At 35.0% G+C, this 15,823-nt stretch overlaps 1 protein-coding gene across 1 annotated transcript in view; it reads right to left on the bottom strand.

Moving 5' to 3' along the window:
• Positions 1 to 15,823, bottom strand: part of CSMD3 (CUB and Sushi multiple domains 3) — a 1,213,223-nt gene that overhangs the window by 31,976 nt on the left and 1,165,424 nt on the right. The window contains exons 63-64 of the mRNA XM_063451130.1: positions 2,297 to 2,470; positions 502 to 575 (exon numbers count right to left, since the gene is read on the bottom strand). Of these exons, the coding sequence (XP_063307200.1) occupies positions 502 to 575; positions 2,297 to 2,470 (248 nt within the window). The remainder of the gene's footprint in view (positions 1 to 501; positions 576 to 2,296; positions 2,471 to 15,823) is intronic.

The following is a 15,823-nucleotide window of genomic DNA, read 5'->3' as shown; positions in this document are numbered from 1 at the left end:
TGAAACTTTGTGGGCCAATGGATTAGCAGTATGTCTAGAGGAAGAAGAATAAAGCATATGCTGAAAAGAATAATCTGTCTACAGTTAAGCATGGTGTTGGCTCGGTGATGCTCTGGTGCTACTTTGCATCTTCTGGCACTGGAAACCTGCAGCAAGTGGCAAGCAGGATGGATTCATTGAAAAGTCAGAAAATCCTACGAGATAATACAATGCCGTCTGTGAGGAAGCTGAAGCGTGGGGTCATTGGATCTCCCAACAAGGCAATGATTCCAAGGATACCTCAAATTCCATAAATACTCGCTAGCACAATAAGTCCTGGAAAATTTATTTCAAGGAAGTATTTTGATTGTTAAGGAATTAAGATAAGATTGCATCTATTCATATTAACCTCTTGATACTTTTTTCTAAAATACACACCAAATTTAAAACAATTATCTTCAGTATAGTTATACCAAACAATTTTTTACATGATATATACCACAAAACCATCCAAACATTTACCTGATATCCATATGTATTGTTTTGAAAGCCATGTCGAGGAGTTCCTGGATTTTCACAAGATGTCCATGTGGGTTCTTTAAATAAACAGAAATTTACACACACAAATATTTAATGTTAATCTTGTATTGTTGTGTTACTTTCAAACTTTATGTTATAAATAACATTATAAGGTGTTCATAAGTTGTGGTCATTATTTTTATGTTCCTGGACAATAAAGTTTATCAAATAAAATTAAAGAAACACTAGCATTAGTAATGCAAATCATAGTGTCCTTCTCTCAAATGTAGTAGTCCCCCCCCCCCCCCCCCGGCTAACTAAAATATTATTAAATTAAAGGTTTTACTCACCTTTTTCCAGCTCCATGGCTCTCTTGTTGCTGCTCACCAACAGAGTCAATCAAAAAAAAAAAAACGTTTCGGCTGCAGAGCCTTTGTTGCTCCCTTGACAAAGGCTCTGCAGCCGAAACGTTGGGGTTTTTTTGATTGACTGTCCCTGCTTCTCACTTACCTTGGTATGGTTTTTTGCATTTTTTTATATGTTTGGGTTCTGTATATACTTTATACTATAGTGGTCTATTTGTATGATATTTCTGTCATTTATATACCACGCATTGCGTTCATATGTGTCTGTATACATATGTTTTTTTGGTAAATGCTTTATTATAGCATGACTTTGTATTTCTGTGGATACTATTTAAAGAGACAGACCCAGAGTATATACCCATGTAAATAAAGTTTGTTAATTTCCTATATATAAAGATTTTTGGTGTGCTCCTTAATCTATTTACAATGATACCTAAGTTTATCATTTTTCTTATACTTGCCATGGCAACCAGGTCCTTCTGCTAGACAAAGACAGTCTGCATAGAGTTTAATAAACTTTATTAAAAAAATAAATTTAAAAGAGTGTAAGTTCCATGTGCTATGTTTATTAAGGAACAGAGCACACATAAAAATACACTTTTAGATTTTATAAGGTTACTTAAAATCACCTATCTCAGCAAATATGGGGATTCCGTTCTATCGTATGGCCATATTGTGCCAAGGCCTCCACTACTTCACAGTACCCCAATATTGGTGGGTTCTAAACTAATTCCATTGTGGGTGACAGATTAAATAGTGCTAGTGCTAAATGTACACAAGTGTATTTAAATAATCTATTGTAGGAGCATTGTGAATATATATAATTCAAAATTGATGTGATTAACACAATTTAAAAATACAGTGAAAAACCAAACTATGTAAGTGATCGTGCTTTGATGTATATGCTCTCAATGAAAATCATATATCTGCTTTATGAAAATTATAATTAATTAATTTTTGTCTTTACTACATTTGCTATGTTGACATGCTTATTGACAGGTTTATAGACTTAAAACATGGATAAGCAGGAGAAACCTAGTTTCTATCAAGTTGAAACAATCATTTGATTGGTATTGTATTTAAATTTGTATTGTATGTTAAATTCATTTATTTGAATATATAAACATAAGATCTCTTTATTTCAATTTGTATTTATTGCCAACCAGTCTGCCTTATGTTACAAGCATTTTTTTGTGTTTCAATCATTTATTTTGTTAATTTGAAAACCAGTGGTTACATTTCATTACTACTATTGATATTTATAACTTGCTTGCAACATCTTTTTATTGTGTGAAAATGTTTGGAAGATGTCAGATTTGTTCTAAAAACAACTTGATTATTCAGCAGAATTTCATCAGGATATATTTTACATATAGTAATGACTCTTTAACAGGAAGACTACTGTGTATTGAAAAGTATCAACAAGATATTACCTATACATCGTGGAGATGAGCCACTCCAAGTGCCATCTGCTTGACATATTCTAGTACTTGAACCAACCAAAATGTATGGGGGATTGCAGATAAATGATACTTCAGACTGAAAAATAAAGCTCTTGCCTTCCCTTTTGCCATTTGAAGGTATTCCAGGGTCACCACAAAATTTTGCTGTATGGTAAAATAATAACATTAGTTAGCTTTTTCAAAAAAAGTTATTTTATTATAATTTTCTAAGAAGAAAATTGAGTGAACATAAATATTGTCATAAATACAAAAAAACTAAGTTTAAATAATGAATTATAATAAAAGAAACATTATAAAATAGCAAATGCAAATTAGCATACAGTATACAGAACAATAGGCCTAATATAACATTGGAGAATATTAAATTGACTTGTACAAATGAATAAAAAGTAGGATTAGATGGATTCTATTCTTAATTTTAAATGCATCTGAAATTTTTGGAACTGTTTCCAACCAAATGTTATCATTGCTAAGCTATTTCGTCCCTGTTAAACATACAACTGCATCTGTGGAATGTGCTTAGATGAGGTTATACTGGCAGGTTACCTAGTAACATTGACTGTTGCCAGCTATTTCATTTACATTATTTCATTTCTCGAGAAATAATTTATAAGGGTGTTCCTTATTTTCTTGGTCTAGCAAGTGATGCTTTGTAAGGCTGAACTATTCAATTATATATTGTATAGGAAATAAACTGAAAGATACAATACAAAATTGGGTCTTTATTTCAACACATTTACTTTTCAGCTATATTTTTTCAGTTATTCTTATAATAAATATATTTAAGTCAATGTTTATTATTAAACATTTTTCACAAGAAAGGAGAAAATAAGACATATATTCAGGATATCATATATAAATGTAAATAGTGCATTCAGTTAGTATGTTGTCTTCATTAGGAACAGTACCATCAATAACCAGTACTGAAATACTATTGTTGTATATAGGTAGATGGTATATTAAGAGTTCAAGTAGGCCAACATCAATGCGGTAAAAGAAGATTCTCCATGGTGGCCATGAGTTGGTCTAATGAAAATGTTAACCATGTAGTATAATAAATTGGTAAAGGAGACGTGGTTGCAGAGAAAATGAGAAGAAAAAAACAGAAAGAACCACAAACAAAGCATATGAAGAAGATGATAATAAAGATCAATGAAAAAATAAAGCAGGGGTGGGCAAAGAGTGCATATCCCCACATGTTGTAGAACTGTAACTTAGTGACATTGTAAAGGCTGACAAAGCCAAAGTTGGAATTCTACGACATCTGGGGATTGATTGTAGCTTTTGCCCAGTCCTGGTATAAATCATCCTGAAGGTGACGGAAACACTATACACTATAAGCTGCAATTCTCAGTAAATATATACACAATTGCAAGCACTATTTATATTGCGGCAAGGAAATAAGAGAAGCAAATAAAAAAAACAGTGTTTACCAATCAAGTAGAATGGATCTGTATGAAAACAACTCCCAGAGTTATAAATAACAAAGCTAATTGGAAGAAATGTATAACTGGTTTCAGTATAATGCTAGTGCTAGAAAACAGCGATGGGAGAATGAACAATCATCATTATTGCTGCAAAGTAAATGGAGTGAATGGAATCTAATTTATTTTTTTGGGGTTGAAAAAAATTTAACCAGTAGTTGCACCTTGGGTATGTTGGGTTCTGGGTTTTCCAACATTGTTTGGTAAATGAAAATTATAAGTCAGTTTGCAAGTGGAAATGAGTGAGCCTCCTGTGACAACTATTTTCACTCAAATGAGGCAGGCAATTATATAAAATGAAAAAAGTAAAAGTAAATATCTGTGATTATAACATGGTGTCTCATCTCTAGTGTAGGCAATGTTCTACAGCTCAGTCAACTCACATTCTAGGTACAAGGAATTGTCTTGTGAGTTGCTAGATAGTAGACTAAAGTGTTGGTGCCTGTGAGTGTTTATGAAAGGGCTGAAATCCATTGGTAGGAGTGCTGTGGCAGTGCAATGTTGGTGATTGACGAAACATCTCACTAGAAAAAATAAGGTTCTTGTCTAGCAATTTTTAACACCTTGCTAATCAGCAGAAAAGAGGGCTGCAACCCAAGACGGTCGAAAAATACACATATATATTCTCATTTCAGTAGCATGGTGAAAAAACTTAACTGAAACATGTTTTGTGAAAATAGAAATTATTCAAGACACCTGTATTTTGTCTGAATGTCAGTTTGGCTCAGCAAACTTTGAAATTGAGATTCAGATTCATAAAACAAATCAGATGAATAAAAATGGTGTGACAATTGGCTAAATGAGTATGCTGATTATATGCACATAATATAATTGTATGTATATACTTTGCAGTACAATAATATGAGCATTTTCCCTCCATTTGGTTCAGAGATCAAGTGAGAAAAAGTTACCTATAAAGGGAAAAACAGGAGGGGTACAAAAGATCTATTTATATTTATAGGTCCCCTAGCATTCAAGCATATATTTTCCCATTAAGCAACTCTTTTCTGGTGCCATAGGCAGCATCTAGAAACAAATGCCTGAACTGATCATATTCAGCATTGTGCATTTAGTTTGGTCTGTGATTCAGGTACATTTTGGCTTGAAGTTCAAGAACTCAGCCAATCACCAGATCAAACCCAATTCAACTGTATTTCCATTTGGTCAAAATTATTCTACAAGTCTACTAGCAAGTGTGTGGTTGCCTAACAGCACTACAAAATATATCTATACATTGTATCATGGAATTATCTTTGGGGCTGTAAGTAGAAATCTATTTGGGATTTAGTGTATTGGATAAGTTGCTCTAGAGATTAACAGGTTTAGAGTCAGTGCAGAAGACACCTTGTGATGTGTGAGTGGAGATGTAGCTGCTGGGGCCATCTAAAAAGCTTAGTTTAGAGATTTTTCCAAGGTCAATTCCATGGGCTGGATAGAAATTTTCTCTCTGGCAGAGGAAAAAGTGACTTATTTTGTGTGAGAAAACTTCTACTGGAATTTACTATTCTGTCCTCCTCAAGATAGGAGTGATGACTCATTGGCTGTAGCATGTATAATTTACCACAACCGGTGACAGAAACAGAATCAATCAGTAGGGGCTGGTCCATAAAGGAAAGTAGGTGGTGCCCCCCACCAAAAATCTAATATATTGGCATTGTAAGAACTACTACTAATGAGTGTGTTAGAAAATAATATGTCTGTCATGATTATATCTGCCGTTACCATTTTCTTTTATATTGATGACTAGGGGTGTAGCTGTTTTTTGATGAGGCATGACTTATCATTGTGTTAAGTAGATAGCGATCAACAAGTGGTCAAGTGGTCAGCACTCTACCATCTTAAGACTTCACCAGCTGCCACTGGAATCAATTTATAATATAATACAGGCATTGGGATAGAGCATATATGAATATAATTACTGTAGTTTTCAGCAGCACAAAGAGCCTAGTGAGGTTAAATAAAAAGTCATGGGTACAACACTCAAAAGAAGAAAGTCGGATGGCTGGAGTTGTGAAACCACTCCTTAATAATTATGTTATATATGAAACAAAATACTGGTGGTTTTCTTTCACCTTTCTAAAATTCTAGATCATTATTAATAGTGCTCACATACTAGGGTTTAAATGTTTTAAGAATCTCTTTGAAAAAAAGTAGTTAATGTTGCAAACCTCTAGAAAGAATCCTTTTGATGAAAAATGAAACTATGCTCTTAAATTAATGTTGCATTTTTAATATATGGCTTATAAAGACATATCTGCTTGTCAAGTTGCCATCATGCAAGTCAACTTTTGAAGTAAAGAACATATTATTTCATTACATCATCAGAAAATAAATCTCCATCCCCCTTTCTGGCTGTAACTAAGGAAACCAAAAACTATTCAGTAATACTAGATGCATGCAAGTATTTTGTGTAGCTGGAAATAGAGTATTTTTCAGCAGTGATCAGGAAAAAGAATATTTAGCACATTATAATGTTTGTTCACTAATTACAGAATTGCAGAGAACTGAAAACTGAAAATTTGAAGCAAAAATTGATTTGGATAAAGCCTTTCATTGAAAAAGCTCGACTAATTTGCTAGCCTCAGTTTTGCAATTTGTCGTTTAGTAAATAAAATAAATGTTTCCTTCATTATTAACCTCCCTGGCGGTATGATTATGTCAGGAATTTTGTACCAAAAGCGGTACCATTTTTTTGCATTTGAATTACCCGCCCAGTTCCGCCCCCATGTCAGGCATGTCAATCAAATTGTAATTAATCAAATCACATAATTACGTTAAAAGATTATTTAAATATACATGTAGAATTTTAATATATATGCATTTATAGGTATTTAAATTCTACGTGTATACTAATGTAATCTTTTATGTAATTATATGTATTTATCTATATATATATATTTGCGGTTATTTGTATTTTATATATATATATAGATATATATAGAATGTCATTCTAAGTGTATTTTGTTACCGATATATATATATATTAATAACAAAATACAGTTAGAATGAAATTACAAAGGCATATATAATTTATATTAAATTTTGTTTCAATATTTTATTTATTTATTTTATTATTTTATTTATTTATTATTTTAATTATACGTATTTATATATAATATATATATATGTACATCTATTATATATATATAATATATATACATATTATATATATGTAACGTCATTCTAAGTGTATTTTAATATTAATATATATACTTATATTAATATTAAAATACACTTTGTATGACGTTACATATATATAATATGTATATATATTATATATATATAATATATATACATATTATATATATATATAAAAATATATTTAATTTATTTTTACGCTGGTCTTTTATTTATTTTTTTATACTTCCCACCAGCAGGGGGACTGTCTGATATTTCAAACAGTCCCCCTGCTGGCAGTTCCACAGCCAGCTATAGAGGGCCATGTGATCGCTCTTTGAGAGCGATAACATGGCCCCCGGGGGCCTGATTTGCCGTGGGAGGGCTGCATGGGCTGTGAGGCAGTCCTCCTGAAGCGGATCGCGGCGGAGGTAAGTACATCTTACCAACGGGGGCTCTGTTATCTACCCCGAGCGTGACTCGGGGTTACCGCTTCTGGCAGCGAAAATTAACCCCGAGTCACGCTCGGGAATACCGCCAGGGAGGTTAAACCAATCCCTTTACTTTGTTTTACTACCAACCACAACTAGACTGAAGGCACACAAAACAGGGTTAAATTCCCTTTGTATGATTGTATATCTATACATAATATGTCTTGTATTTTATTTTCAAACATCTCTTGTTTGTAACCCTTTTATATTATGCAGTGGAATGGAATTTACAATGGAATAACAAGACATCAACTAGTCTTGGCAAAGTAAAATACTTATTAATGGCAGAAAATCAAATGACCCATTGCATTCAAAGAGTGTTCTTAGCTTCCTTAACATTACTAATGATGGCTTTTGTTCTCTTCTTCTAAAACCCACACTCAGTCCAAAACTACTTATTTAATTAGCTTCAGGGAGTTCAATACAGTTCAACAAAAATATATCAGTTAATCTCCTCACTACCTCCTGATTTGCAAAACCTCAGAATCTGAGCAGTTTAGGTATCTTAGAAAATAATGTTTACATTTTTTTTATTTCAGTATGCAAGAATATTATATAATGGAAACAAACATTTTTTTTGATTGGGTAAACAAACTTAAAAAAAAATAATTTACCAAATTATTAAGTTACAGATAAGAAAACAGTGTCCTAAATAAATACAATTTCTGAATAGATAGATAGAGAGAACGACAAATGTTTTAGACCTCTCGATGGGTAGATAGCTAGATAGAAAACTAGATAGATAACTAGATAGATAGACAGATGTTTCAGACCTCTCGATGGATAGATAGATAGATAGATAGATCGATCCTTTGGTGGTCTTCACTTCACCCACAACCCAATACAGGCTGAGAGTAAAGGTGGTGGTGTAGGATTTCTGCTTTCACCCCACTGCTCCTTTAAAACTCTGAAATCCCTATCTTTCTTCAACTTTGAAATTCACTTAATTTGTCTGTTCAAACCCAAACCAACATAGCTGTTATCGATCTCCCTCTGGCTCCCCTAGTCTGTTTCTTGACCATTTTTTGCTTGGCTTCCCTACTTCCTTTCAAGTAATATCCCTTCCCTAATTATCGGGGATTGCAACATTACCATTAACTCACCCCTGACCTCAGTAGCTTCAAAAGTATTTTCTATTATCTCTGCCCATTGGCCAATCACAGTTAGCTAATACTCCCACACATGTAGCTGGCAATACCCTAGATCAGGCTTCCCCAAACTCCAGACCTCCAGATGTTGCTGCATTACAACTCACATGATTTTCAGCTTATCTATTTCATTCATAGAATCATGGGAGTTGTAGTTCATAAACATCAGGAGGGCGGGAGTTTAGTTTTTTAATGCATGCACTATCTCTAAGCTCCGCAACACTCCATTTCCTCTCTCAGATCACATCCTCTTATCATTTGTTCTTAAAAAAGGCCCCCTCACCCAACAGCCTCACCCTAACCCCCTTCAACTCAGAAGGGACCTACATTTTCTTGACCTCCAGCAACTCTCAGCTGATCTCCATTCCAAACTTTCATCCATCCTCACTTTCTCTTGTCCCTCTCTGGATATCTCCTCATATAATGATACCCTCAACTCTGCCTTGGACTCTGCAGCCCTGCTCCAAAGATGCACCTCAAGGAAGACGCACCTCAAGGAAGACGCACCTCCAACCTTGGCACACTAAATCGACCTGCTACCTGCAGAGATGCTCTCGTTCAGCTGAATGCTGCTGGACGAAGTCCCACACCTTGTCAGACTCCCTCCATTATATATCAATTTTGTGTTCATATAGCACAGCCCTCACCCTTGCTAAACAATCCTACTTTCCGTCTCGTTAGTTCATTTTCACACAATCCCAGGCATCTCTTTAATACCTTCGCCCACCTCAAGCCACCCCTCAAATTGACCTTTCAGCAGATAGCCTTATATGCTACTTTACCAACAAGATTGAACAGTTAAGGAAATAATTCTCCACCCCTTACTCCTCCCTTTCGCAACCACATATGGACTGAACCTTCCCTACCCTCATGCCTTCTCCCCAGCCACAGAAAAAGATGTGGCTTTGCTTCTCCTCTCCTCTTGTCCCACCACCTATCCACTTGATACAGTACCTTCCTACTTTATCAGATCTCTCTCCCCTTGTCTTGTATCATCCCTAACACACATCGTGAACTGCTCTCTTTCATCTGGTGTTGTCCCTGCTCCCCTTAAGCATGCTACTGTCTTACCCATCCTAAAAAAGCCATTCCTAAACATCAAAACCTTATATGAAAATAAACAATTCACTTTATTCTCTGTACAATAACAGCACGTTTTGTATTAAGATATTTCATCATCTTTCAGAAAATGTAAGGAGAATTGAGACAAACTGGAATTTGGATCAGAATGCAAAATCATATTTTTGTTAATAAATCAGTAGATCTAATTTTAGAGTAAGCTTGTTTACTTGAAACATCTGTTTAAATAAAATTAATTAACAGAGATACGGTTACCATGCAGTTGAAAGCTTAGAAATTCTTCGAGTTCTATAAGTAAATGGTGTAATCTTATCACACAGAATAATAGATCAGAGAGCAACTAGAATGGGATCACTCTACCAAAGCTAACAGAATACTTTAAGCATTACATTGACGCACAGTTCTCTAAAATATATCTTGACCTGCCCTTTGGGTTTAGCGTTATTCTTAAAAAATACAAAGCTGCAATATATTACATCATTATATGTATAGAATGCTATACTGTGAATACTGTATTAAGGTGACAGCAAAACATAGTTACAAATTTGTTATAAACATGGGTACATTTAATGAAATTGTATTAAAGAGAGCTTTAGAATTTTGTAATTCAATATTGTTTGAGATAAGTAGGTGATTTATTTATTTGTACTAGAATGTTATGTTTTGTTTGGAAAAGAAGACAGTTAAAACTAAATTTCTATTCCTTGCAAAATTATTTTAAAAAGTGTACCAAATGTCTATACTGGTCTGCTCCATATTTAATAAGCAATATTATGCAATGTTTGCATAATACTTGAAATATATACTGCCTGCAATTTTGCTTTATTTTGCTTTATTTTAAACTTTAATTTGCATCCAAGATTCTAAGATTCAAACTAAAAGTTACTTTAAAGAAGTCGATGTCAATAGTTATATTGAGAAGAATAGTTGGGACCAATGCTCCGAAAAGTCAATTTTTAAGAATGAGGAGAAACTGCACACAAGAATCAGATTATATTGTACAAGCTAATAGAATCAAGCAGCAATTTATAGAAAAGGGTTATGATGAAAGAAAATTTCAACATTGTATGGAAAAGGTCAAGGAAACTCAACGAAAGGACTATAAAGGTGGAGAGAAAAGAACCAAAAAACTTGGAAACGGAAATAGAATAGTGTCTCGCACCATTTCAAATTATGTTATGATAAAACAAACCTGGAAACCTCTTCTTTTGTGCCATTAAACTAGTTTGAAAAGACTGGAGAGGAGACAATTTTGCTAGAAAAATAGGGAAAGAAGAGATGAAATTGAAAAAAAAGAAAAGATATGAGGCTCTGGAAAAAAAACTCCAGAAAAAATACATGGAATTTCAAAACAAAATGGTACTCACTATGCAGCAAAACAGCCCCCCACTGCTGCTCAGGCAGTAAAAATCCTTAAGACAAACAGAACAAAAAGAGGCTGCGCAAATAGGTGCTGTGTGCACAAACTCAAGATTTGAGAGGTATATAAAATGCCACAAATACACAGAGAAGTTTCATACACCAACTAAGGAAGCCAGAATTGGTCAAAACGCGTCTTGGTAACTTGGACTAGCACTGTTGCTTTTACTATTGATTTTCCATCTTAATTTTATTTTGATTTAATAAATTCGATTATTTTTTTTATCTTGGAACCATCTACTTCATCATTTTTAGGGGATACCACCCTAACAACCTCCCCCCAACTTGAAGTAGGGTTTGGATTTCCCTAAGGATTCTAAGGAGATTCACACTAGAGCCAGGTGACATTATGGCTCTATCCTTGTGAGTATGCTCAGATCACATGATATAAACCTATTATTATATGAGATTTAACCTGCACTACTGTTTATTCCCCTTTTGTATTTCAGCCTACATTGTTATACACCTATTGTATATTTATTTTAAGTTAATAACAAGGTGTGGGTGAAGGGGATACCCCACATGTGTGTTGAGCTAGACACTACTGAATATTGTACTGTTTGATTGTTTATACTATCACTAACTATAACTGTATGCCATGTAATGTATAGTGCAGGTTGTCATGCAAATTAAGCTTTGTTTTATTAGGGTAAGAAATGAATTTTTGAATAAGTTAAAAACAGGAAAACATACTGAAATGCCTAGACTACAATGAAACTTGCAATCTGGAATCCCTTATAACACAAGACAAACTGGAGCTATCTCTCAAACAGCCCTCCATAGCAAAAGAGCCCAGGCCCAGATGCTTTCATTATTAATTATTGAAAACAATTCAAACATCCTTAACCCCTACTTTATCAAATATGCAACACCCTTCAAAACAGTAACTTCCTTCACCTACATGCTCAAATAGCACAAATCTCTGTACTTCCAAAAACATGGCAAGGTTCAATCTATATGTCAAAATTACGTCCCCTATTGTTACTGATTGTTGACATTATGTTATTTGCCAAAATCTTACCTAAGCGAACTATACAAACATATTTTGAGTTATTTCTTTTTACTGCATTTATAGTGAGAATTGGACACCTTTGGAAATAGTTAAATAGAAACCATGTTATTGCGTATGTCAGAATGATACTTACTCTCTTTCTGTTCCATAAACGCCCATGATACACTTGCTTGAGTAAAGTTCAGTTTGCACCCTCTCTTAGGCTTAATTGGTGGCATTTTGAACACAAAGTCAGTGAGTGTTCAAAGTCAGATCTAATTATTTTTTGTAATGATTTGTTGTGCAGATATACTATTTTTATACTAATTAAAGCAAGTGACATGTAACTCTTTCATCGGATGTATTAACTGCAATAAAGCTGCTAACTGTTGGATATAAATAGTATACAACGCTTTCATCTGATGTATGAAAATATAATATAGATGCGTTCAAAAGGTTATGTCATTGATTGAATAATAAAGAAGAGGAAATATGTACAAGCTGATCTTCCAACAAATCAATTACAATTCTATATTTCTAATGAACAATCTTTATAACATAGGAACTAATATATAAAAATATAGTTACTATGTCCTATGGTACAAATATGATACATAGAACATATGTAGACTTAATGAAGCATGACATAATGAAATAAACTTGCAGTGTGGCATTGCAGAATTATGTCTGGTAGGCAATTCCACAATTTACTAGCTCTCGGTGGAGTTCCATGATTTAACGTCATACGTAAGCAGAAAAAAAAATGAATTACTCGTACTCTGCATTACCCAGTCACCAACACTAGACATTTTTCATGTTTACTAATGTCTGTTGTGAGGGATGGTCTATAAGGGACCTGTGTGCATTCCATGGGATCCTGGTGGCACTTTTAGGTTACACTCATTAAGGAAACAGCCGATTCAGTTACAAAACCTCAATAAATAACCACAGTCCATGCCAAATTGACACTGCACTGAAATATTGTGTTCCTATATACTGTTCTTACATTGTATTCTTGCATTCTGTTGTTAATACGGGCCTGCAAGTCTAAGCTTTATCTTGTCCACACCTTAACAAAAAAGTGATTATTCAAAAAAAAAAAAATATTGTGTTCCCTGTGCTATTTATGGCTCTTGCCCAAGTATGAGCTATAACTCACCACTTTGTGACATGGGCACCTGGGCCCACTGAACTTGATTGTCTGTAAATGTAACTATGAGTGAGTATATGTGTATGTATGAGTGTCTGTGCGTATGTCTGTATGTATGATTGAGTGGGTGTATGTGTGTTAGCATCTAAGCATGTGTGTCTGTGAGTAGTTAGCTATATATCTGTGCATGTGTAGATAATGTTGTATGTTTATATGTGATTGTGAATTATTTGTAGATGAGAAAGAGTATGTGTGGTGGCATTTGGTACACACGTGAAAATAACACAATTTTGTTCAGAGGTAGCAAAAAGCCTTTGGTCAGCCCCTCAAAAACCTGTGGAAAAGGGTAATCAACCCACATTGCACTAGTCTAATCCCTTTAAAACATACACATACACACACATCAGTGATATAGATAGATAGATAGATAGATAGATAGATGCATAGATAGATAGACAGACAGACAAATATAGGTCTAATATTAAAGGTACGGAGTGTTTGAGCATAGGCAAACCAGGAAAATAAACTCGGATTCATCCGCACCAGATTGCCTGCTGTGGAAAGAAACTATAGGAGAGTCCATGGCCTGTGTTTTTATTGTGGAGAAAGAGTCCACATCATCTCTCTCTGCCCAACATGTCCACCTAGGCCAAAAGTTCTTCTATTGGGTACATTAGGGACCCATCCTGTCATCCCAGCAACACAGCCTGGAAACTGCCAAGGTTTCTGCCAGCCTTGCCCACATTCCAGGACACAAAAGGGTACCCAGACTATGGTAAACAACATACCCAATACTCCTGAGAAGTCTCCACCTTCTATTCCTCAGACATCTGCACCTCTTCGTGAAGACATTCCTATTAAAGCGAACCACTTCCTGCCTTGCCAAGAAAGTTCTGTCACCTGCCTGCACGTATGCCTCTAATGGCACAGTTGTACGTAAGCAGGATATCAAAGTATTTGAAAAAGCATTGCAAGCTGCAAATACCTCCCCTGCGAGAACTAAGAAAGCAAAGGATACTGTAGGTGTTGTGTTTCCCACTGATCTGGGAGAAGTCCGTATGGCATGGATGCCTATGGGAGAACATACCTCCTGCCAGAAAATGTATTCGACCTCTCAGAGGAAGAAGGTAATTCTGAGCAACCAGTTAACACCCATAGGGTGTTCTGTCAAGGTTCTCACTGTGACATCCAGACAGCCAGATGTGGTCACCCCAGAGGTGCCCAACAGGGGATTTGATCTCTGGACTCTTTCTGCCTGAGTCCTTCTGTCTTGCCTCTGGGCAACACTTCAGTTCTTGTTTCTGCCTAATGTTTATCCTCGCCTTGTCTCCAGCACTGGGTGCTGGACTTTACCTGTGGCAGCTCCAGTCTATCTAGCCCACCTGAAGCAGATGATAAAGTAGCTGGCTATGTAAGCACTGCCTCGACCTAGGAACTTTGTAAGCTCATTGACTCTGGTTCCTGTATTTGCATTCTTGATCCAGTGTTCTCCAGATGGCTCCTGACCTTGGTTCTTCTCATTGTCTATCCTGACCTCTGACTTTGGCTTATCCTTGTTTATCCTGATCTCTGAATTTGGCTTATCCTTGACTATCCTTCTGCTTTTGTCCTTACCTGTACTGCGAATTGGAGCTATATCCTGCACAGCCTCCATGCACAGACTCATAGCCCAGGTGGCTTCTTATCTGGTCACCTTGGTCCGGGTTTATTTGCAAGGGTGAGCATATTGCTCTGAACATCGGACTCCACATCAGTTAAGATCCTGAAAGGGAGACACTGTGCTCTTGGGAAACTTTAATGCAGCAACATTGTTGTAGCATTCCCCAGATCTGTGTATTGACACAACCTGTCTCTGAGCTATGCAGGCAGTTCCGTTGTCCTGATGTCTTGGTTTTTGCTTTGATACATATTTACATCTATTAGACTTTATACAGACAGGTGTGAACCTTTACAGTAAATTGAATTCTCCACAGACACTATTGAATGTGTAGAAACATCTCAAATATGAGCCAGAAAAATGGGATGCACATCAACTAAATTGCAAGTGCCATAGCACCCGAATAATAATGTCAATGTGACATTTCATTTAAAATATTGCAAAGTTTTTTAAAATCAGTTTTTGCATTGTCATTATGGAGTATAGAGTTTAAACAATTATAATTATAAGACTGCTATAAAAAAATGAATAGATCTGAATATTTTCTGTTCGGCAAGCCACCATATTAAGAAATATAAAATTTGTTTAATGAAGGGATATAAAAAAAAATTACATCATGCATCTTAACTAATGACATCCTGGACTTTCAGAATAATAGTTACAAAAAAACAACTATTAATTGCTCATTGTGTATGTTATTTAGTGATATTGTAAGTACCAGTATTTCTACATTACAAGTGAAATACTCAACTTAACTTTAATACACATTTATCTCCCAATATATGACCTTGGTGGAGTCAGCTGGAAAAAAAAAAGTTACTTATCTTTAAGAAATAATAGAACTACCCATTTTCATATCTGCTATATTTAGCCTTCCAAACTTCTAAGGCCAGCTACTACTCCATAATTATTCATGATGTTTCGAACAAAGGGTGGACTTATCCCACACATGATAGCCCC

This window comes from Pelobates fuscus, chromosome 4 (genome assembly GCF_036172605.1).
Source record: "Pelobates fuscus isolate aPelFus1 chromosome 4, aPelFus1.pri, whole genome shotgun sequence".
Classification (NCBI taxonomy): Eukaryota; Metazoa; Chordata; class Amphibia; order Anura; family Pelobatidae; genus Pelobates; species Pelobates fuscus.
The sequence above is the reverse complement of the archived record's forward strand: the minus strand, read 5'-3'. Positions and strand labels throughout refer to the sequence as shown.